At 38.9% G+C, this 25,403-nt stretch overlaps 2 protein-coding genes, 1 long non-coding RNA gene and 1 pseudogene across 3 annotated transcripts; 2 read left to right on the forward strand and 2 right to left on the reverse strand.

The window, feature by feature from the left end:
* Positions 1–2,350: 2,350 nt before the first annotated feature.
* On the reverse strand, positions 2,351–3,777 carry LOC138316282 (uncharacterized). Its single transcript, XR_011207620.1, has 2 exons — positions 3,474–3,777; positions 2,351–3,194 (listed from the first exon to the last, which is right to left on the reverse strand). It is a non-coding gene; the product is annotated as an uncharacterized lncRNA (long non-coding RNA).
* A 2,372-nt stretch (positions 3,778–6,149) lies between these two features.
* LOC138316800 (repetin-like) lies at positions 6,150–9,551 on the forward strand. The gene is made up of 3 exons (XM_069258456.1): positions 6,150–6,219; positions 7,541–8,293; positions 8,824–9,551. The coding sequence occupies exons 1-3, from the start codon at positions 6,150–6,152 to the stop codon at positions 9,549–9,551; spliced, it is 1,551 nt and encodes a 516-aa protein (XP_069114557.1).
* A 1,730-nt stretch (positions 9,552–11,281) lies between these two features.
* Positions 11,282–25,132, reverse strand: LOC138316283 (uncharacterized). Its single transcript, XM_069257915.1, has 2 exons — positions 24,850–25,132; positions 11,282–12,663 (listed from the first exon to the last, which is right to left on the reverse strand). The coding sequence occupies exons 1-2, from the start codon at positions 25,062–25,064 to the stop codon at positions 11,553–11,555; spliced, it is 1,326 nt and encodes a 441-aa protein (XP_069114016.1). The 5' UTR covers positions 25,065–25,132; the 3' UTR covers positions 11,282–11,552.
* On the forward strand, positions 13,981–14,707 carry LOC138312908 (uncharacterized; annotated as a pseudogene).
* Positions 25,133–25,403: the final 271 nt, after the last annotated feature.

Here is a 25,403-nt window from a genome sequence, read left to right on the forward strand (position 1 = left end):
AGAAAACAACCAACTGTACTGTATTATCAAAACAGAGGAATATTAGTTAGCTATTGAGTTCTATAATTAAAGTCTAGGTTCTCATATAACACTAGATAGAACAAAAATGGGTCCTTCTGCTCAAACTCCAACCAGGGTAGCTATATTGAATTAAGGCGCATTATGCGCTAAAAAATCCTGAAATTCTAATATTTTACCTATTCATTATCAAAATTGATATTTTGAACTTAAATCTCAATATGAATTTCCAAATTCATATCATGGTTATCTAGGAATAATTGCCTGTCAGAAAAACATTTTTACTTTTGAAATTCATAATTAGCCAGCCAATCAGCGGCCGGGTTAAATTTTATCCTGGGCTCGTATACACAGGGGCCATTTCGAAGGTCTTTTTTTCATTTTGTTGGTTGTTCCCTACTGTGGTTCACATCGTGTACAAGAAAAATCGCTGTAGTGTGTGGTGTATAGATAGGAGGCTGCGAAGAATCACTTCATATTATAGATTGACGAAATACAAGCACGAGTTTTCATGTTTTCCCATTATTCAGTCAATATCCTATCTTTAACAAAGCACATCATAATTTCTACAAGATAACTTATTAATCTTTACTCATCCTCGATAACCCAGGGGTTTTATATCGACCGTGGATATATCGTCAGTGATAGCAACCCATGGAGTATCGAGGATGACCGCCCCTCACTGGGCATCCTTTTTTTGCGCTGAACCATGCAGGTAAATTGATGTTCTTGGAATTCTCAAAATCTTACATTTTCTCCCTTTATATGTTTTGCATATACAGCAATAATGACCATATAACAATGTAGAAAGCAATGTCATTTACAACGGCTAACAAACCAAAACCAAATCTGACGCCGACGCCAAGGCGATTCCACAAAACAAGGAATGTGTACCTAAATACTCTATGGTGTTTTACCAAATTCTGTAAAACATTGCTGCACACAACGATGTGTATGGTACATGTACATATTTCAAAAAAACAACAACATATATTTGTGCCTTTCTGTGTTAATTAAGTCATATGTGCCTGTATATAAAGAATAACACAGTGCTTGGGATTTTGAGCACAGGTATTCGTCACATCTCCTCTATATTCGCCAATGTTATCCACTCCTACTTGAAAGTACACGCACCTCATGTTTCGAAATTTGTTACAACGCTCAGCCGAAAAAGTTCAAAGAATATTACAAAAATAACATTGAAGCAAGTCCGAACTGTCTTTATAAGGTCGCAGCCCTTCGTACATGAAAATAAAGAAAAAAACACACTCTTCAAAATTCAATCCTACACACTGACAGCTTCAGTTTGCGGCCGCCATTTTTTTTATCCACTGTCAAAAAATCTCATCAGCGGGAATGCGATGTTTGAAGTCAGCTCATTATATAATCAAGCGATTCAAAGCCTTTTAAGATCCGACGAACGTGATCATCCGACAGAAGCTCAGTGCTGTTGCTCTTTATTTGCAAGCGTTCAAGTGATAAAGTAACGTCCAATATAATCACCTGACCAAAAACGGCATACCTGTTACGGAAATAAAAGTTTCTTTCTTCTCTTATGTGGGTTTCCTTCTCAAATGGGGATTTTGGGACAAGGATAGTGTATGAATATATATGGATAAAAAATAAACAAAAAATTCGGCTCCGTTATTTCCATAAATTGAACTTTTTAACATTGCATAATTTATGCTTACTGAAGCCTTCGGTCATATTACCAAACTTGATATCGTCTTTAGACGTCACATTGTCAGATTGGTTCCCAGTCGTCAGTAAGCCCAACACAGGGATCTAATAATTAGTTACAGTTTATAGAAATACAGGTTACAAGAGTCGTTGTTGTTGCATACAGAATATATTCCACAGGGTGAGTTACTTGTTAAAAGTTACGAGCTTGAACTCGAGTATGGAAAACATTGTATGACCTGTGTCTACCACAATACGTTTTAAAGGTCTAAATCTTACATTTGTCTTATACATATACACCATGTAGAGTATGATTCCAGCCGATTTATTATATAAATCTATACAACGACTGAAAATGGTTATACATGTCTATATAAACTAATTAATTTGCAGATGCCTTTGAGCTCCAACATTCGGACGAGGACAAATGTACAATTTTAAAAGTGAACGAATCCATGTACAGGTTGATGTTAAGAAACAAACAATATATTGTGTCCATTTAATACTAGATTATTGTACATGTATTTCACCACTATATGAAGACGGACCATGTTACAACTCATTTAAATATTTCTAATGTAAATATTTATATATGTACAGGTCAGCATACATACACTGATTATACATGTAACAAAAAATGTGAAAACGTAGCCAAAACAAATCGATTTATTGTGACAATCAATCAACTATCATTTGTAAAATAATGAGATACATTTGTGTATCAGTCAGCGTATATACATGTTTTTTTTTATTAAAGTCAACAATAAATCCATGGAAAATATCCCGTTTGACATAAAACCCCAAAACATGTACCTTTTCGAAACACCTTTTATTTTAAAAAATAGGAATATAAAACGAGACTGATAATTTTGTAGAGTTGCAAAAGTTAATTAACACTACACTTATCATCATCATCTGAACAATTTAAATAAAATGTTCACCTTCATAACGCGGGTCGTCTTATGCTTTCCGCCTCGTTGTAATCATCGTGCGTTAGTTGACTATCACTGTGTCAGACGAAAAAAACAGCTCAATGAATATTTTCTTCACATGTAGTTTTAAAGAAACATTTTTTTTTGAATGGCAGTGTTCATTGGTCTTGGTCCAATTAGTGACAGTCGCGCGATGTCTTTCACCTTGAGTTCGAAACCTATGTGGAGTGGGGCAGTTGTCAGGATTTTGAAACATATCGATGGTTTTCTCCCAATACGTACTCTGGCTTTATTTTTTATAGCCCTGTCTGATCTTATCCTTGATCACCAGACGAGCGTAACATTATTTTAAGGACAATTAATAATATGGTTAACTAATCAATGTCAGATTTTAGATAGAGCCATTTTAGCATCACATTGAAACACAGTCAACCGATATTCTTCTTAAAAACTTTGGTATCGTTTTACCACCAGTATGTCGTCTCTCCGTTGAGTTACACAATAATATTTGACTACTTTTTCGCGTAATGGAAGCACGTGTCATTGTTTTTGAATTGCCGTCAACTGGAATATAAAGAAGAAATTGTCTATTAGATGAAGTACATATATACATGCATTGCGTATATTCTTTTTAATATTACTCTTTACTCTGTGATCTAATTATTTAAAATGTTAACATCGACTTCTAAGCATACTTATAACATGACGTTTACTTCATACTTACAAATTGAAAATAATCAATAATCTGTAGGCATCAATTAAAAAACACATTAAACGTTATGTAAGATACGTGTTTATAGGTCTCCATTGTATTATCCATTAATTAAACCTAGATTTCCTTACCTCATGTTGCCGCCGTGCCCTCTATAATCAATTGACTCGAAGGTAGTCGATGGTTCAATGTTCTATGTACATGTCACGGTTTGATAATATAACAAATAGACAAACCGTGTGCACGGATTAGTAAACCGTGCGGACGAATTGACAAACCGTGTGCACGGATTCACAAACCGTGTGCACGGATTAGTAAACCGTGTGCACGGATTCACAAACCGTCTGCACGGATTGACAAACCGTGTGCACGGATTGGCAAACCGTGTGCACGGATTAGTAAACCGTGTGTACAGATTGACAAACCGTGTGCACGGATTAGTAATCCGTGCGAACGGATTGACATACCGTGTGCACGGATTGGTAAACCGTGTGCACGGATCGGTAAACCGTGTGCACGGATTCACAAACCGTGTGCACGGATTCACAAACCGTGTGCACGGATTCACACAAACCGTCTGCACGGATTAGTCATCCGTGCGAACGGATTGACAAACCGTGTGCACGGATTAATAAATATATTTCCATGTCCCTTCGCGGGCTCCGTACTACACTTACCACACAGTGTGTTAAAGGAATGTGCTTTTTTTATTTTTTAAAGAAAAATGCATTGGCACATCTGGTGATAACCGATTAGCTACAATATTGTAGTAATAGTGAAAATAGCACCGATATCTTTGTATTGCTACCTCACCTTTACGTGGTATAATGTGTAGCCCTAATCAATACATCCAATGAGGCCGTGTGTCTATCAATGCATCCTCAATACTCCAGGGGTTAATGTCACTATATGTAACCCATGGAGACGACTTAGAATATCAGCAATGTCTTACTGACTAACCGTTGTGTAAATGGATATGGTGCCAAAATGTTCGTGTCTATAAATGTATAAAGGGAGATAACGCCAACTAGGTAGAAAGAAAATACGTTGACAGTATTCTAGCGTCATCCTTACAAAAGTGCTTTCTGGTTTTGTTAACAAAATTACAGCAATCAGAGCAGCATTCTTCTGTCTACCGCCTCGCGTTATACGTCTATGGAGCCAGCCACTTTTCTGTCTAACGCCTCTCGTTATACGTCTATGGAGCCAGCCATTCTTCTGTCTAACGCCTCGCGTTATACGTCTATGGAGCCAGCCATTCTTCTGTCTAACGTCTCGCGTTATACGTCTATGGAGCCAGCCATTCTTCTGTCTAACGCCTCGCATTATACGTCTATGGAGCCAGCCATTCTTCTGTCTAACGCCTCGCGTTATACGTCTATGGAGCCAGCCATTCTTCTGTCTAACGCCTCGCGTTATACGTCTATGGAGCCAGCCATTCTTCTGTCTAACGCCTCGCATTATACGTCTATGGAGCCAACCATTCTTCTGTCTAACGCCTCACGTTATACGTCTATGCAGCCAGCACTAAACATCCCAGAAATCAAGGTGAATTAAACATATCACAGTCTGCACGACAAAGTTTTCATGCTATAGGCCCTTCGGGCCTATGAACTCCAGAATCAACAGGCCCGATCGAAATTTTACAGGTCCGAAAATTTCAAGAAAAAATCCATAAAATAAAAGTAGAAAAAAGAAGCTGAACACTGTATAGATATTACAGTTTTTAATGGTTTTAGTCTCTGGTGTTGAAAAAGAGCATGTTATCAACCTCCCTCTCGCTCATTTCATTATCAGATTCACCGTCATCACTCCCATAATCTGAATCAGAAGATGAATCGTAGCTTTTACGGACATTTTGAAGGAGCTGAAAAAGAGAGTAATAAACAAATTAACAAATGAAATATTATATTAGTTTGAATATTTTGTTGGTTTGAAAGCAAAGTTATTTATTACAGTCATGATTTTTTTTTACAATCTATTTCTAATATATTTTTAAAATCCCTATTAAATATCTGTTCTTGTAGTGATTAATTATTTTTCTTGCACATTGTGGTATAGAAACGAAAACTCTGGGATTTAGCTAGTGCATGGGCTGTCCTAAACTTGATAACAAGTTTGTCATATTCTGCTTTTTTAAACTTCATAAGACAGTCCACTGCCTGGCATTTTTTAGTTGTTTTTTTCCACTGTTTTTAGCCACAGCTATTCCAAAGCGTATTTCTTATGAATATTGGTATTCTTATGATGCTTTATAGCAGTCGGCTTAAAATTATTTGTCCCGACACAAAACGCGCCGGTCGTTTCATTTTCACGACAGCATTCACAAAACATGTTACCATTTGCATATTTTAACCAAGGCCTACCTTTATGCCATTCGTCGAGAAACTTGCGGACCCTTTTTCGCATTTTTTGTTTGAAGAAACTGTAGGTTGGCTTTCCGTTTCGATCCTAAGTTTCTTTTCAGGCTTTGCCCCATCAATATATCGAAGCATGCAGGCCATTAGAGGCAAACCGGAAATGTGTATTAGAGTTACGTCCCTTAAACCGGAAAATGAACTGTATGCCTTCGCGATTACTAAACGCGATGTTTCGACATGCAATGACTTCATATTCCAGTTTAACCATTTTATCTGAATGAAAGAGTTCAGTTTCGTGTTTAAAATTGATGTATTATTAACTGATGGATAAATTCTTTGTATAAATTTCAAAGGTCCGTCGGGTCTGTGGGTTGGTGGAATCCATAGGCCCGGCCTTATTTTCAAAGGCCCCGGGTCTCGGGCCTGTGGTTAACGTCGCAGACTGCTATGGAGCCAACCATTCTTCTGTCTAACGCCTCACGTTATACGTCTATGCAGCCAGCACTAAACATCCCACGTGAGCGTATTGAAATGCTATTGATGGTAGTAATGCCTTCACCACTATGTATTGGTGCTAGCTGATGCGTTTGTCATTGTCTGAATTGATGCTACTGAACCTGTGCTTTTAGATACTTTAGGATACCTATGACGACGATATTTGTTTATGGTTTTATAGTCGTTGTTGATAAATCAGGCTGCTAATCTCTGATTCCCTTTCAAGCTTTTTCAATGTTTTAAAATATCATTGTAAGTGGGTCTAAAATTATCGCGCCGTACTCGAAAGAAGAACATACAAATGGCATATTTTCAAGTTCCGTTTTAGAAAGCTCAAAGGTGAACAGCATGTTTACTACATTTTGAGAGGTTTCCATTGATTTGATTTCCTTCAATATTCATGGTGCTTAAAGCATCCGTTTTTGGCATGTCTATATATTTCCATTTCCCACTTATATAATGTTTTTTCTTACTGGTGTATAAATGCTTTTTTGGCCGACTTTTTCTATTATAAATTGTTCATCAAACGTCTCTTTTGGTTTCCGGAGGTGTGCTTTAGCCTGATTGAGACTTTGAATTACTCTTGATCTACCAGTGGTTGAAGTTTTAACAGACTGTGTTTCCTATAAAAATGATGTCCCTATAAACGATCACAGACATGGTTAATGGTTGGACAGAAACGTGACTAACACCTGTGTTGTGGTATTGTAGTGTAATGCCGATTGTTTCACACTTTTATTGTTATGTGTTGCTATTCCAAATGAAATGTGCCACTCCACACACCGTGAAACATTTACGTGTAACATGTCTATGCTCGGGACAATAACGATGTCGCTGTAAAATCACAAAGTCGGCTTGTAAATCGATTAAAAGGTAAACTATAAACCACGATTGAACGTTTCATGTAATTGGATAACGTTCTTAAATAATGCAAAAATGTTTGTTTCGAGAAAGATTGCGTAATATTAATAAAACAAAAATAGTCATTGTTTTAATGTAAACTTTAATGATACCAAACAAATATCACCCGTTCGTCTGTCATTATCACACGCAATCATATCACATACTTTATATAACAGTTTTATTACAATTGTTGATACCAAAAAAACACAATTAATTAGATACTTTTGAAAAGTTATTTACCTTAACTAATATTCATGTGATTCCATAATAACCTCCTCTGTATTTTTTCTCTTCTAGTTTCCCATATATATTGTTGTTATGTTTGTATTGATGATTGGACCCCCGCAGGTGTAAAAGAGCCTTATTAGGGCACCTTCCCATATTCGTTATTAAAAATTACGCCATCAATTAACACCGACATATACATTTCATTCTAAAAGACAAACGCTTTAGACTTTCGTCCGGAAAAAACCCTACCAACAGCCACTTAGTAACTAGTCACAATGGTCTGACCAACAGCCACTTAGTAACTAGTCACAATGGTGTGACCAACAGCCACTTAGTAACTAGTCACAATGGTCTGACCAACAGCCACTTAGTAACTAGTCACAATGGTCTGACCAACAGCCACTTAGTAACTAGTCACAATGGTCTGACCAACAGCCACTTAGTAACTAGTCACAATGGTCTGACCAACATCCACTTAGTAACTAGTCACAATGGTCTGACCAACATCCACTTAGTAACTAGTCACAATGGTCTGACCAACAGCCACTTAGTAACTAGTCACAATGGTCTGACCAACATCCACTTAGTAACTAGTCACAATGGTCTGACCAACATCCACTTAGTAACTAGTCACAATGGCCTGACCAACATCCACTTAGTAACTAGTCACAATGGTCTGACCAACATCCACTTAGTAACTAGTCACAATGGTCTGACCAACATCCACTTAGTAACTAGTCACAATGGTCTGACCAACATCCACTTAGTAACTAGTCACAATGGTCTGACCAACATCCACTTAGTAACTAGTCACAATGGTCTGACCAACATCCACTTAGTAACTAGTCACAATGGTCTGACCAACATCCACTTAGTAACTAGTCACAATGGTCTGACCAACATCACTTTAGTAACTAGTCACAATGGTCCCTGGACCAACATCCACTTAGTAACTAGTCACAATGGTCTGACCAACACCACTTAGTAACTAGTCACAATGGTCTGACCAACATCCACTTAGTAACTAGTCACAATGGTCTGACCAACAACATCCACTTAGTAACTAGTCACAATGGTCTGACCAACACCACTTAGTAACTAGTCACAATGGTCTGACCAACATCCACTTAGTAACTAGTCACAATGGTCTGACCAACATCCACTTAGTAACTAGTCACAATGGCTGACCAACATCCACTTAGTAACTAGTCACAATGGTCTGACCAACATATCACTTAGTAACTAGTCACAATGGTCTGACCAACATCCACTTAGTAACTAGTCACAATGGTCTGACCAACATCCACTTAGTAACTAGTCACAATGGTCTGACCAACATCCACTTAGTAACTAGTCACAATGGTCTGACCAACAGACATTTAGTAACTAGTCACAATGGTCTGACCAACATCCACTTAGTAACTAGTCACAATGGTCTGACCAACAGACACTTAGTAACTAACTAGTCACAATGGTCTGACCAACATCCACTTAGTAACTAGTCACAATGGTCTGACCAACATCCACTTAGTAACTAGTCACAATGGTCTGACCAACATCCACTTAGTAACTAGTCACAATGGTCTGACCAACATCCACTTAGTAACTAGTCACAATGGTCTGACCAACATCCACTTAGTAACTAGTCACAATGGTCTGACCAACATCCACTTAGTAACTAGTCACAATGGTCTGACCAACATCCACTTAGTAACTAGTCACAATGGTCTGACCAACATCCACTTAGTAACTAGTCACAATGGTCTGACCAACATCCACTTAGTAACTAGTCACAATGGTCTGACCAACATCCACTTAGTAACTAGTCACAATGGTCTGACCAACAGCCACTTAGTAACTAGTCACAATGGTCTGACCAACATCCACTTAGTAACTAGTCACAATGGTCTGACCAACATCCACTTAGTAACTAGTCACAATGGTCTGACCAACATCCACTTAGTAACTAGTCACAATGGTCTGACCAACATCCACTTAGTAACTAGTCACAATGGTCTGACCAACATCCACTTAGTAACTAGTCACAATGGTCTGACCAACATCCACTTAGTAACTAGTCACAATGGTCTGACCAACATCCACTTAGTAACTAGTCACAATGGTCTGACCAACAGCCACTTAGTAACTAGTCACAATGGTCTGACCAACATCCACTTAGTAACTAGTCACAATGGTCCTGACCAACATCCACTTAGTAACTAGTCACAATGGCTGACCAACATCACATATAGTAACTAGTCACAATGGTCTGACCAACATCCACTTAGTAACTAGTCACAATGGTCTGACCAACACCACTTAGTAACTAGTCACAATGGTCTGACCAACATCCACTTAGTAACTAGTCACAATGGTCTGTCACAACTGCAACAGACACTTAGTAACTAGTCACAATGGTCTGACCAACATCCACTTAGTAACTAGTCACAATGGTCTGACCAACATCCACTTAGTAACTAGTCACAATGGTCTGACCAACAGCCACTTAGTAACTAGTCACAATGGTCTTATAAACAGACACTTAGTAACTAGTCACAATGGTCTGACCAACATCCACTTAGTAACTAGTCACAATGGTCTGACCAACATCCACTTAGTAACTAGTCACAATGGTCTATCACATTAGTAACTAGTCACAATGGTCTGACCAACAGCCACTTAGTAACTAGTCACAATGGTCTGACCAACATCCACTTAGTAACTAGTCACAATGGTCTGACCAACATCCACTTAGTAACTAGTCACAATGGTCTGACCAACAGCCACTTAGTAACTAGTCACAATGGTCTGACCAACATCCACTTAGTAACTAGTCACAATGGTCTGACCAACATCCACTTAGTAACTAGTCACAATGGTCTGACCAACAGCCACTTAGTAACTAGTCACAATGGTCTGACCAACATCCACTTAGTAACTAGTCACAATGGTCTGACCAACATCCACTTAGTAACTAGTCACAATGGTCTGACCAACAGCCACTTAGTAACTAGTCACAATGGTCTGACCAACATCCACTTAGTAACTAGTCACAATGGTCTGACCAACATCCACTTAGTAACTAGTACAACTAGTAAACACAATGGTCTGACCAACATCCACTTAGTAACTAGTCACAATGGTCTGACCAACATCCACTTAGTAACTAGTCACAATGGTCTGACCAACATCCACTTAGTAACTAGTCACAATGGTCTGACCAACATCCACTTAGTAACTAGTCACAATGGTCTGACCAACAGACATTTAGTAACTAGTCACAATGGTCTGACCAACATCCACTTAGTAACTAGTCACAATGGTCTGACCAACATCCACTTAGTAACTAGTCACAATGGTCTGACCAACATCCACTTAGTAACTAGTCACAATGGTCTGACCAACAGACACTTAGTAACTAGTCACAATGGTCTGACCAACATCCACTTAGTAACTAGTCACAATGGTCTGACCAACATCCACTTAGTAACTAGTCACAATGGTCTGACCAACATCCACTTAGTAACTAGTCACAATGGTCTGACCAACATCCACTTAGTAACTAGTCACAATGGTCTGACCAACATCCACTTAGTAACTCTTAGTAACTAGTCACAATGGTCTGACCAACATCCATTTAGTAACAGTCACAATGGTCTGACCAACATCCACTTAGTAACTAGTCACAATGGCCTAACCAACAGACATTTAGTAACTAGTCACAATGGTCTGACCAACATCCACTTAGTAACTAGTCACAATGGTCTGACCAACATCCACTTAGTAACTAGTCATAATGGCCGGAGAGGTCTTGTGGTATGCTATAATCCAGTTTTACCCCATCCCCTGGCACTATACTAGCATTGTTTAAGAAGGTTCTCTGAGAGCAACAAAGTGACTTCCTATTCAGTGTGGTAGATATTAAATTTTCTCGTCATATATTTCAAAGCTAGTTTGCATAAGTTTATCATTTATTCACGAATTAATGTATAAGAATAGTCCTTTTTTACCAGCAAAGGTTCGTAATAAAAAGTCATCATCCGCTCTATAGCTGAATAAATGACTTCTTGCTTTGACATTAAAGACTAATTTTAACCAATGACGTTTTTATTATGTTTCTTAATTAAATGTCCGGTAAAAGAGCCACGGAATTGAGATTATTAACAAGTCCATTCGCCCCATAAAAAATTACACAGAAACAAGATGGAGCAGAAACCTGAATTATCACGATCCTCCCTCACTAGAAATGCTGTCACTTTCTGCCGAATCACACTTGACTGCCCGGCTTGGTAGACGTGTCATTGTGCATGTCTCCGCACAACTTGAACTTTGATCTGTTGATGAACTTAGTAAAGGACGAAATGTACGTGCGTCATTAAATTCAGGTGAAATCGCTATCATTTGATAATCGGATGTGTCCGAATTCGAAGAATCCGTGCTCTGGCGTAAACTCCCAATGTCATTTCGAATACGAGATGCATTTATTCTCTCATTGTTTAAATTTTCATCATCTGGAGAACTTGGTAACATAACAGATCGATTGTCTACTAATTTCTCCAGGTTTAACACGAATGGCGGTCTGATAGTCTCTTTGGCAAAATTCTTCTTATTCAGATTCAATTTTTCATCATCACAATTATTAATATTTCTATTGTCATAACTTCTGACATAGCCTAAGTTATTGTTCCTCATAGAAGCAGGCTCTAACGTTGGCACTGTATAGTCGGTGTCCATCCGATCATACCGGTATACATTGAATAGTCTCTGGACAGAATTGAGTATCAGCCATACATTAATCACAGAAAAAAATATCAAACTCACAAAAAATGCAGTTAGAGGTGCATATCTCATAGCAAATGGCGTTTCTTTGAAAATGCATATTACTAGAAACGCAAACGGTATTGCACCTCTGAATACCGCAGTAAAGCCACAACCCACAATGCTCAACTTCCGGTAAAAACTTGTCTTGTTCTCGTTCATATCTTTTGCTATCCGCGAAAAGTCAATGACCATCGTGTTCATTTCCATGGTGATGCCGACTAGAGCCAAAAGTAAATTCTGCATGAATATAACAAAAATTGAGTAGCAAATGATAGTTGTTAAATGATGAACGATGTCAATGCGCAGGCGCGAAGTATTGGCAGGTTTTGGCACATGCATGTGATGAGCAATGACGTAAATGTACTTTCCAAGATAAATCCCGAGAAGAGTCTGTATAGGGACTTTAAAGGCGGGGTCAATATCACTCCGGAAAGGCGAGGAAATGACACCGGAAGTACTGATGAGGATGAAACTGAAGACAGTTAGAAGAGCCAACAGCAGATGCTCGGTTACTCTGTAAACATAAAAAAGATCAAATATTAATGTACGATTCGCTATATACAGGTATTATCCACAGGTTTAAATACATGCTTACATTTGTAAAATGTGTTCATTCATGCTCGAGAGGTATGGAATCTACTATGGTTTACGCGTTTAGCATTTTACACCTAGGATAGATTATTGGAACTTCCAAAAAAAAAAAAAACCAAAAAAAAAACTTTTAAAAGTACGTAATATCTTGACATCTGCAATTCATATATCACAGAGTATATACATAACAATAACAACATGTCAATAAGTACATTGTTTGGAGTATGGTTGTTTAGTTATGTTTGTACTTTGGTACGCTTTGGTAATATAGTTGGCATTGATTAGGCTTATTATCAATTGCGTGCTATATGGCTGACGTACAGTTGTGTTATGTGTTCTTGTACTAGTGGTTTAGGATGGACTTCTCTGCATTCAATTTGCTGCGTTTAATATTGTCTGTATTGTTTTGGGAGACTACAGTATGTTTGTGTTGACTAATTCATGCTGCCAAGTACATAGAAATTCACATCCAAACCGCTCACAATATGCAGACAACTTGCAAACCCATTCCCTTAATGCTGAGCTCAGCAGGGAGAACGGAAACTGATAATTTTAAAGTCTACTCTGTGCCTCGTCCTAGAGAGCCTTTCTCACAGAAGTGATAACTCAACTGAAGCGGTGTCAAAAGGGAAGACGTAAGACAGGTCAGTAAGGAAGAGAAAAGATAAATTCTAAATTAAGTCGCCTTTTTGTGTTAGAATTGAACTTGCTCTATTACACGATATCGTAAATGGCGACTTAATTTGGATTCTTATCTTTTCTCTTCTGCCTAATTAACTTTCTTCTGTGACACCGCCTCATTTTGGCCTCCGGTTGAGAGCTCGTCCCTGTGAGGAAGGCTCTATATTCTGTCCCCTGGCCGCCGAGACACACCAAAGTCTATAAAAGTGGTAGTTTCTGCTCCTGCTTAGTGCGCAGCATTAAGGGAGTGGGGCGACTGGTTCACCCATTGTCAGTATAATGTGACCGGTGGGAGTGTGTTGCTTGGTGTCTTCGGCGGCATTTTTCAGTGATATAGCAAAATTAAAAGGGTGAGAGTTCTCCTATACAAGAAGACACAACACGAATATACCACAGTCTACCAAAACACGCATTTCACACTTGACACCGCAAGACACAACATACACAGGAGAGAAAGTGTTCTTAAATGACCCTGGCTGTTAACAGGATGTAAATGTAATAAACCATGCCAAACTTATGGGAGCGGCAGGTACATAACATCCTACCGGCAGGTACATAACATCCTACCGGCAGGTACATAACATCCTACCTGCAGGTACATAACATCCTACCGGCAGGTACATAACATCCTACCGGCAGGTACATAACATCCTACCGGCAGGTACATAACATCCTACCGGCAGGTACATAACATCCTACCAGCAGGTACATAACATCCTACCGGCAGGTACATAACATCCTACCGGCAGGTACATAACATCCTACCGGCAGGTACATAACATCCTACCGGCAGGTACATAACATCCTACCGGCAGGTACAATAATAACATCCTACCGGCAGGTACATAACATCCTACCGGCAGGTACATAACATCCTACCGGCAGGTACAATAATAACATCCTACCGGCAGGTACAATTATAACATCCTACCGGCAGGTACATAACATCCTACCAGCAGGTACATAACATCCTACCGGCAGGTACATAACATCCTACCGGCACATAACATCCTACCGGCAGGTACATAACATCCTACCGGCAGGTACATAACATCCTACCGGCAGGTACATAACATCCTACCGGCAGGTACAATTATAACATCCTACCGGCAGGTACAATTATAACATCCTACCGGCAGGTACATAACATCCTACCGGCAGGTACATAACATCCTACCGGCAGGTACATAACATCCTACCGGCAGGTACATAACATCCTACCGGCAGGTACATAACATCCTACCGGCAGGTACAATTATAACATCCTACCGGCAGGTACAATATAACATCCTACGGCAGTATAACATCTACGCGGTACATAACATCCTACCGAGGTACATAAATCCTACCGGCAGTACATTATAACATCCTACCGGCAGGTACAATATAACATCCTACCGGCAGGTACATAACATCCTACCGGAGGTAAATAACATCCTACCGGCAGGTACATAACATCCTACCGGCAGGTACATAACTACTGGCAGGTCCAATTATAACATCCTACCGGCAGGTACATAACATCCTACCGGCAGGTACAATTATAACATCCTACCGGCAGGTACAATTATAACATTCTACCTACAGGTACATAACATGCTACCGGCAGGTACAATTATAACATTCTACCTACAGGTACATAACATGCTACCGGCAGGTACAATTATATATATATATATAAATAACATCCTACCGGCAGGTACATTTATAACATCCTACCGGCAGGTACAATTATAACATCCTACCGGCAGGTACAATTATAACATCCTACCGGCAGGTACATAACATCCTACCTGCAGGATAATGCAACAGATGAAACTCATTTTTCCATAAGGGTGCTTCCTCCCGTAGGCATGTTATCGAAGACACAGAATATTCAACGTCCTATTAAAAGTCAGGGTCATGCAAGGACGCATCCCCATACATCCGGTGCACAGTTGTGTATCCTATAGTGAAACTGTTGCCCTTATAGTGCTATATCACTAAAGCATGCCACCGAAGACACCCAGCAACACACCCCACCCAGTCACATTACTTTTAGTATACTGACAACGGGCGAGCCAGTCGTCCCTCTCCCTTAATTCGGAACGCTAAGAAGGAGCAGAAACTACCACTTTTATAGACTGGTGTGTCTCGGAGTCGCATTATACTGACAATGATAAACAGGGGCAGAATGTCATTTTTATACCTTACTTGGTCAGAGGACAGAACGGGGCGAACGACCAAAATTGAAGCGGTGTCCAGGGAGACGTCAGGAAGAAAAGAAATTAGATCCCAAATTACATCGCCTTTTACATCATGTGACAGGGCAACATATCTAACGCCCTACCTGCAGGACAGCAATTTGAAAGTCAAACGTAATGTCTTCTTTATAATTAATCAAACAATTTGGCACATATAAACCCAATAATAGGCGACAAATTTGAAAATCATATATTGTTTCATAAATATTAAATGATAAAAATTATACACAATGTAACCTTAAATAAAATTTGAGATTCGCTGTATCACAATATCTCTGAATTAGATATATATTGAAGTTTGTACTTGAAGTGATTTATAATATCAAATTGATTGGAAAACCATAAAATGTAAATGACAGTTGAATATACAGTTCATAGACCGTCAGTCATTTGTTAAAACGAGACAATAAATCACATATAAGTTCCTTAAAGCAAAAAACTGCAAACACTTCATAAATTGTAAATTACATCGCTGTGTTTCTCCTGTACATAGCGTGGGACCTTTCTCTATATAGCTTGGGATCTTTAAGGTATAAACCCTGTTTAAAGAAGTACTATTTTGTATGCCTATATATCACTTCGTAGGTGTACTTGAACATGACTATGTTGATACGAAGTCTCTATGCATTAGGCATATCATAAATTTTGCCACAATTTATAAACAACACAACAATTTGGCGTGAGCAATCCTTGTGTCAAGGAAAAGATTTTTGACGATCCCTAATTAAAGTGATGAGCAGTAATCAATATAGACATAGAACGTAAGTTAGCTTCTTACATGGGGCTAGTCACCAGCCCCGGATCTTACGACAGTAAATACAGTAGGTTTTAGATATCACTCCGTACTCTGTAGAGACACGATTGTTAATGACCTACAAAGGATAACTACAGCCATGATATCGATAAGGTCCTGGGTGCTAACCTTGTAGCAGTAATACCCGATACTAATACTAACCATATGTAACATCGGCCATCTAACGGAATATTTGGTAGCTTCAGTGCTTTAAACACGTCATGTATATATTTCTGCGTAGTTCAGAAGTTCACCGACTTCCATGCACTTTTGGTATACATATTAAGTAGTTGATAATCCCAACGTACGCTCGTGTACACAAAGGATAGGTTTAATTTTCAATGTTAGTGAAACATGCCCTTCTATTCTCTGATGTTGATCTTCTATTTTCGTTTCGTCATTTTTAACTTCGGATCGGAGCCATTTAAGGCATGTCGAGTCTGCAGACAGAGAGAATACGAACCCGCGACCCAGAGGTGGAAGTTCATGAAAGTATAGGTACATTGGTTGAACGATAATCAAGTAGTCAGCAATAATGTTGTGTTTTATTCAGAAAGCAATGATATTGAATTTCATTACTATGATTTAACGATGTTGAACTCGTAATGCGACAATACACGATACAAGTTAGGCATGGCTTTAGAGCTATAGAGCTTATACAGTGTATTGATTCCCTGTTCAAATACGACATAAGAAGAATTAATTCCCGGTACACGAAACAAATTGTCTTTATATAGAATGAACAATGACAAATAACAGTGTTGCAATACAACAGTTTAAAATAAATAGCCGATACGTGCGCCAGCCGAACAAGGAAGTACCGTTATCAGTTGACTTTGATTGGTCGAAATGTATGTTATTTACCCTAACGAGAACATAATGTATCATTAGAGCATTCAGCGACGGCATACCGTTCAATAGTGGGTTAGAGGTCAAACATTACTTTATCGCATTTTATAGCTAAAATTGCACAATAGCATTCTGTTATCAATACCCACTGGGAACCTGCCAATGTAAAGCATTGCATGTAGTTCTACAATAGTTTCCATGCTAAGTTTTGTTATAGAACTAGATCTACTCTACCTTTGTGCTGACTCAAATAAGTTGGTTGATTAGGGTTGAACAGTCAACAATGTCAGACTCTCCTGTATAAAATGTCTTGTGGGTATGGGTGTATGTGTGCTTCGGGAAAGTGAAACTCATGTATCCTTTTATACGGACATCTCACTGAAACTACCATAGAAACAGAATAACACACCCACCCGGTCAGTGGACAATTGGCAAACCAGTCGTCTCACGCCTTGTATATCGAACGTTAAGCAAGAGCATCATCTAGCATGTGTATGGGTTATGGTGTGTCTTGACCAAAGAGCAGTACCCAAAGTTCTTGGTATAATGTGACCAACTTGGGTATGCTTGTTCAGTGCTTTCGGCGGCATGTTTCTGTGAGATAGCACATTGTACTATTACAAGAACATACAACACAAATATGCCGCAGTCTCTCAAAATATGTAGACATTCATATGTGATAGACCATCCATAGCTGACTCTTGTCAAATGAACCTGAACCACATAGGCGAATGCAAACTCGATGCCACCAAGACAGCAAGGTGGTGGCAAGTGGGGGACAATGTCGGAAGTTAGGAAGAATGGAAGAGTATGGCCCTAAATTTAGTCGCCTCTTGAAATAACCCAATGGGACAGCCCTGATTTAAAATAAACCGTTGTAAAAAAAAAAAAAAAAAAAACAAAAAAAAAAAAAAAACCGCAAAGTATACAAGCTAATTCTATTTCTGCTGATACCTTTTTTCAATTGGACTTATTTCTGACCAAACAAGTAATCGACAAACATATTTTCATCGGATAATTTATTCACTGTTCTCGATTTTCGTATGTAATAGTATCTCTCCGTTATATGACTTTCTGCTACACATCAACACATTCAATACACAAAGAGCCTACTGGCGATACCTCCGGGATAGGGTTGTCATTGGAAAACATGCCAGCTAATTATTTACTTCAAAATACCAATAAAACCAGGAACAGTATTTCACCAATCATCTGTCAGTTCCGTGTTTAAGGCGGTGGAAAATATCGCGTGTTATAAACATCGACCTGCACTAAAAATAGTATATGCGTGGAAAGTCGACGGGGATTCCCCTTGAAGCCCAGGTGGTATTGAAATTTTACATATCAACGAATATGCCTACGCAATTTATGTCATCACATGTTCATTTGACAAGCGTGAATACAGACAACAACAGACAGAACATGTAATAAAGATAACTGTATTATCTGTAGTGTTGACTGTGTTGTTTGATAAACATCATTTGTTCTATATACATAATGATGACATCACAACACAAGTAAAAACCTACTGTTTGGTACAATACCAAACAAACCAAAATGGACCCGAGAAAGACTTACAGATTGTATATATTTGATACAGTGTAATATCCTATAGTAATCGGTATAAAATCCAATATCTGTGATATACCATAGTACACAGACATAAAATTAACAGTCCCGAATACCATATAGCCGAGTATTTTCGTATATTACATATTAATTAATTGCGATCGACTTATTGCCACGAGCTGTGTTGATAACAAAGCCTCATTGGTATTGTTTGATGTGTTATGTATCATATCTCTATCCCCTGCAGGTAGGGCGTTAGAATTGTACCTGTTGCCCCTATTGCATGATCGTAAAAGGCGACTAAATTTTTGATCTTATCTTTTCTTTCTTCCGAATCACTTTACTCTTCCTGACGTCTCCCTTGACACCACCTCACTTTTGGTCTTTGTTTGAGCGCTAGCCGCTGTGAGGAAGGCTCTGGGTTCTGTTCTGCTTAGCCTCAGCATAACGGGAGTGGGACAACTTGCTCGCCCTTCGGCGGCATGCTGTCCCTATTGCATGATCGTAAAAGACGACTAAATTTAAGATCTTCTCTTTTCTCTTCTTCCTAACTGACTTTATACAATATGCAGGTATCACAATATATTGTTACTGACCCCCACAGACAATATACAGGTATCTCACTGTATTGTTACTGACCCCCACAGACAATATACAGGTATCTCACTGTATTGTTACTGACCCCCACAGACAATATACAGGTATCACACTGTATTGTTACTGACCCCACAGACAATATACAGGTATCTCACTGTATTGTTACTGACCCCACAAACAATATACAGGTATCACAATGTATTGTTACTGACCCCACAAACAATATACAGGTATCTCACTGTATTGTTACTGACCCCCACAAACAATATACAGGTATCTCACTGTATTGTTACTGACCCCCACAAACAATATACAGGTATCACACTGTATTGTTACTGACCCCACAAACAATATACAGGTATCTCACTGTATTGTTACTGACCCCACAAACAATATACAGGTATCACAATGTATTGTTACTGACCCCCACAGACAATATACAGGTATCACACTGTATTGTTACTGACCCCCACAGACAATATACAGGTGTCACAATGTATTGTTATACAGACAATATACAGGTGTCTCACTGTATTGTTACTGACCCCCACAAACAATATACAGGTATCTCACTGTATTGTTACTGACCCCCACAAACAATATACAGGTATCTCACTGTATTGTTACTGACCCCACAAACAATATACAGGTATCACAATGTATTGTTACTGACCCCCACAGACAATATACAGGTATCACACTGTATTGTTACTGACCCCCACAGACAATATACAGGTGTCACAATGTATTGTTACTGACCCCCACAGACAATATACAGGTGTCACAATAATATTGTTTACTGACCCCCACAGACAATATACAGGTGTCACAATGTATTGTTACTGACCCCCACAAACAATATACAGGTATCACAATGTATTGTTACTGACCCCACAAACAATATACAGGTATCACAATGTATTGTTACTGACCCCCACAGACAATATACAGGTATCACACTGTATTGTTACTGACCCCCACAGACAATATACAGGTGTCACAATGTATTGTTACTGACCCCCACAGACAATATACAGGTGTCACAATGTATTGTTACTGACCCCCACAGACAATATACAGGTGTCACAATGTATTGTTACTGACCCCCACAGACAATACGCAGGTATCACAATGTACAGTATTGTTACTGACCCAACAGACAATATACTGGTGTCACAATGTATTGTTACTGACCCCCACAGACAATATACAGGTGTCACAATGTATTGTTACTGACCCCCACAGACAATACGCAGGTATCACAATGTACAGTATTGTTACTGACCCAACAGACAATATACAGGTGTCACAATGTATTGTTACTGACCCCCACAAACAATATACAGGTGTCACAATGTATTGTTACTGACCCCACAGACAATATACAGGTATCACAATGTATTGTTACTGACCCCCACAGACAATATACAGGTGTCACAATGTATTGTTACTGACCCCCACAGACAATATACAGGTGTCACAATGTATTGTTACTGACCCCCACAGACAATATACAGGTGTCACAATGTATTGTTACTGACCCCCACAGACAATATACAGGTGTCACAATGTATTGTTACTGACCCCACAGACAATATACAGGTGTCACAATGTATTGTTACTGACCCCCACAGACAATATACAGGTGTCACAATGTATTGTTACTGACCCCCACAGACAATATACAGGTGTCACAATGTATTGTTACTGACCCCCACAGACAATATACAGGTGTCACAATGTATTGTTACTGACCCCCACAGACAATACGCAGGTATCACAATGTACAGTATTGTTACTGACCCCACAGACAATATACAGGTGTCACAATGTATTGTTACTGACCCCCACAAGACAATATACAGGTGTCACAATGTATTGTTACTGACCCCCACAGACAATATACAGGTGTCACAATGTATTGTTTCTGACCCCACAAACAATATACAGGTATCACAATGTATTGTTACTGACCCCCACAAACAATATACAGGTATCTCACTGTATTGTTACTGACCCCCACAGACAATATACAGGTGTCACAATGTATTGTTACTGACCCCCACAGACAATATACAGGTGTCACAATGTATTGTTACTGACCCCCACAGACAATATACAGGTGTCACAATGTATTGTTACTGACCCCCACAGACAATACGCAGGTATCACAATGTACAGTATTGTTACTGACCCAACAGACAATATACTGGTGTCACAATGTATTGTTACTGACCCCCACAGACAATATACAGGTGTCACAATGTATTGTTACTGACCCCCACAGACAATATACAGGGTCACAATGTATTGTTACTGACCCCCACAGACAATATACAGGTGTCACAATGTATTGTTACTGACCCCCACAGACAATATACAGGTGTCACAATGTATTGTTACTGACCCCCACAGACAATATACAGGTGTCACAATGTATTGTTACTGACCCCCACAGACAATATACAGGTGTCACAATGTATTGTTATTGACCCCCACAGACAATATACAGGTGTCACAATGTATTGTTATTGACCCCCACAGACAATATACAGGTGTCACAATGTATTGTTATTGACCCCCACAGACAATATACAGGTGTCACAATGTATTGTTATTGACCCCAACAGACAATATACAGGTGTCACAATGTATTGTTACTGACCCCCACAGACAATATACAGGTGTCACAATGTATTGTTACTGACCCCCACAGACAATATACAGGTGTCACAATGTATTGTTACTGACCCCCACAGACAATATACAGGTGTCACAATGTATTGTTACTGACCCCCACAGACAATATACAGGTGTCACAATGTATTGTTACTGACCCCCACAGACAATATACAGGTGTCACAATGTATTGTTATTGACCCCCACAGACAATATACAGGTGTCACAATGTATTGTTACTGACCCCCACAGACAATATACAGGTGTCACAATGTATTGTTATTGACCCCAACAGACAATATACAGGTGTCACAATGTATTGTTATTGACCCCCACAGACAATATACAGGTGTCACAATGTATTGTTATTGACCCCCACAGACAATATACAGGTGTCACAATGTATTGTTATTGACCCCAACAGACAATATACAGGTGTCACAATGTATTGTTATTGACCCCCACAGACAATATACAGGTGTCACAATGTATTGTTATTGACAGACAATATACAGGTGTCACAATGTATTGTTACTGACCCCAACAGACAATATACAGGTGTCACAATGTATTGTTACTGACCCCAACAGACAATATACAGGTATCACAATGTATTGTTACTGACCCCCACAGACAATATACAGGTGTCACAATGTATTGTTATTGACCCCAACAGACAATATACAGGTGTCACAATGTATTGTTATTGACAGACAATATACAGGTGTCACAATGTATTGTTATTGACCCCAACAGACAATATACAGGTGTCACAATGTATTGTTACTGACCCCCACAGACAATATACAGGTGTCACAATGTATTGTTACTGACCCCCACAGACAATATACAGGTGTCACAATGTATTGTTACTGACCCCCACAGACAATATACAGGTGTCACAATGTATTGTTATTGACAGACAATATACACAATGTATTGTTATTGACAGACAATATACAGGTGTCACAATGTATTGTTACTGACCCCCACAGACAATATACAGGTGTCACAATGTATTGTTATTGACCCCAACAGACAATATACAGGTGTCACAATGTATTGTTATTGACCCCCACAGACAATATACAGGTGTCACAATGTATTGTTATTGACCCCAACAGACAATATACAGGTGTCACAATGTATTGTTACTGACCCCACAGACAATATACAGGTGTCACAATGTATTGTTATTGACACCCAACAGACACAGACAATATACAGGTGTCACAATGTATTGTTACTGACCCCCACAGACAATATACAGGTGTCACAATGTATTGTTATTGACCCCCACAGACAATATACAGGTGTCACAATGTATTGTTATTGACCCCACAGACAATATACAGGTGTCACAATGTATTGTTATTGACCCCAACAGACAATATACAGGTGTCACAATGTATTGTTATTGACCCCCACAGACAATATACAGGTGTCACAATGTATTGTTATTGACCCCCACAGACAATATACAGGTGTCACAATGTATTGTTATTGACCCCCACAGACAATATACAGGTGTCACAATGTATTGTTATTGACCCCCACAGACAATATACAGGTGTCACAATGTATTGTTATTGACCCCCACAGACAATATACAGGTGTCACAATGTATTGTTATTGACCCCCACAGACAATATACAGGTGTCACAATGTATTGTTATTGACACCCACAGACAATATACAGGTGTCACAATGTATTGTTATTGACCCCCACAGACAATATACAGGTGTCACAATGTATTGTTATTGACCCCCACAGACAATATACAGGTGTCACAATGTATTGTTATTGACCCCCACAGACAATATACAGGTGTCACAATGTATTGTTACTGACCCCCACAGACAATATACAGGTGTCACAATGTATTGTTATTGACACCCACAGACAATACGCAGGTATCACAATGTACAGTATTGTTACTGACCCAACAGACAATATACAGGTGTCACAATGTATTGTTATTGACCCCCACAGACAATATACAGGTGTCACAATGTATTGTTATTGACCCCCACAGACAATACGCAGGTATCACAATGTACAGTATTGTTACTGACCCAACAGACAATATACTGGTGTCACAATGTATTGTTATTGACACCCACAGACAATATACAGGTGTCACAATGTATTGTTATTGACCCCAACAGACAATATACAGGTGTCACAATGTATTGTTACTGACCCCCACAGACAATATACAGGTGTCACAATGTATTGTTTCTGACCCCCACAGACAATATACAGGTGTCACAATGTATTGTTATTGACCCCAACAGACAATATACAGGTGTCACAATGTATTGTTACTGACCCCAACAGACAATATACAGGTGTCACAATGTATTGTTATTGACACCCACAGACAATATACAGGTGTCACAATGTATTGTTTCTGACCCCCACAGACAATATACAGGTGTCACAATGTATTGTTATTGACACCCACAGACAATAATGCATTTGTATTTCATCCTACTCTTGATCAATGAAAAAGAAAATAAAACAAAGTGATGTTGTTATCCACTGTTGTGATTAGCTATGATCATGATCGATAATCCATATTGATATACATTACAAATATTATAAGATAATCCTAATCTCATATTTAAATATGAAATTCATCAATACATACATAGAAACCGAATCATGATAAAGAGGTCAGTAACGGCTATTTACCTTCTGGCCAACTGTTCTGGCTTATCTGCGTATACCTGACTTGCCACGATGAAAACATTGTACTTGCTACAGCAACATTTTTTCGCCAGGTAAGAACGTCCTTTTAGACACAGACAATGAACAAATACACATCCGTTGACCGTTAGTGATAAGGCCAATACAACTGTCCAGTCCGCTGTCATATTACTATTTACCACCGTCTGAACATTGATCATCTGGTTCTATACTCTCTGTACATAGTCGTCTGTATAGTCAGCAGACGACATGCTTCATACTGATATTTCTAAATATAGACCAACTTCCTTGTTAGTGCGTTTACTTCCTGGTTGAGATGGGTTGTGCTGACAACTCTGTAGGTATTTGGTAGAGCAGGAACAAAAGGCAGATATAATGATATACAATGTACACTATAATATAATATATAGTTCTGTGCCAGTCGTGTGTATTATATTGGTGATTTAAAACTATATTTAATACCTGTCCGTTTGATAATTCCCTTTACACTTGATGAGATATTTTGGTCTGTTCACGTACTACTTTTCCAAGAAGGAAAA

The sequence above is a fragment of the Argopecten irradians genome, chromosome 2 (genome assembly GCF_041381155.1).
Source record: "Argopecten irradians isolate NY chromosome 2, Ai_NY, whole genome shotgun sequence".
Classification (NCBI taxonomy): domain Eukaryota; kingdom Metazoa; phylum Mollusca; class Bivalvia; order Pectinida; family Pectinidae; genus Argopecten; species Argopecten irradians.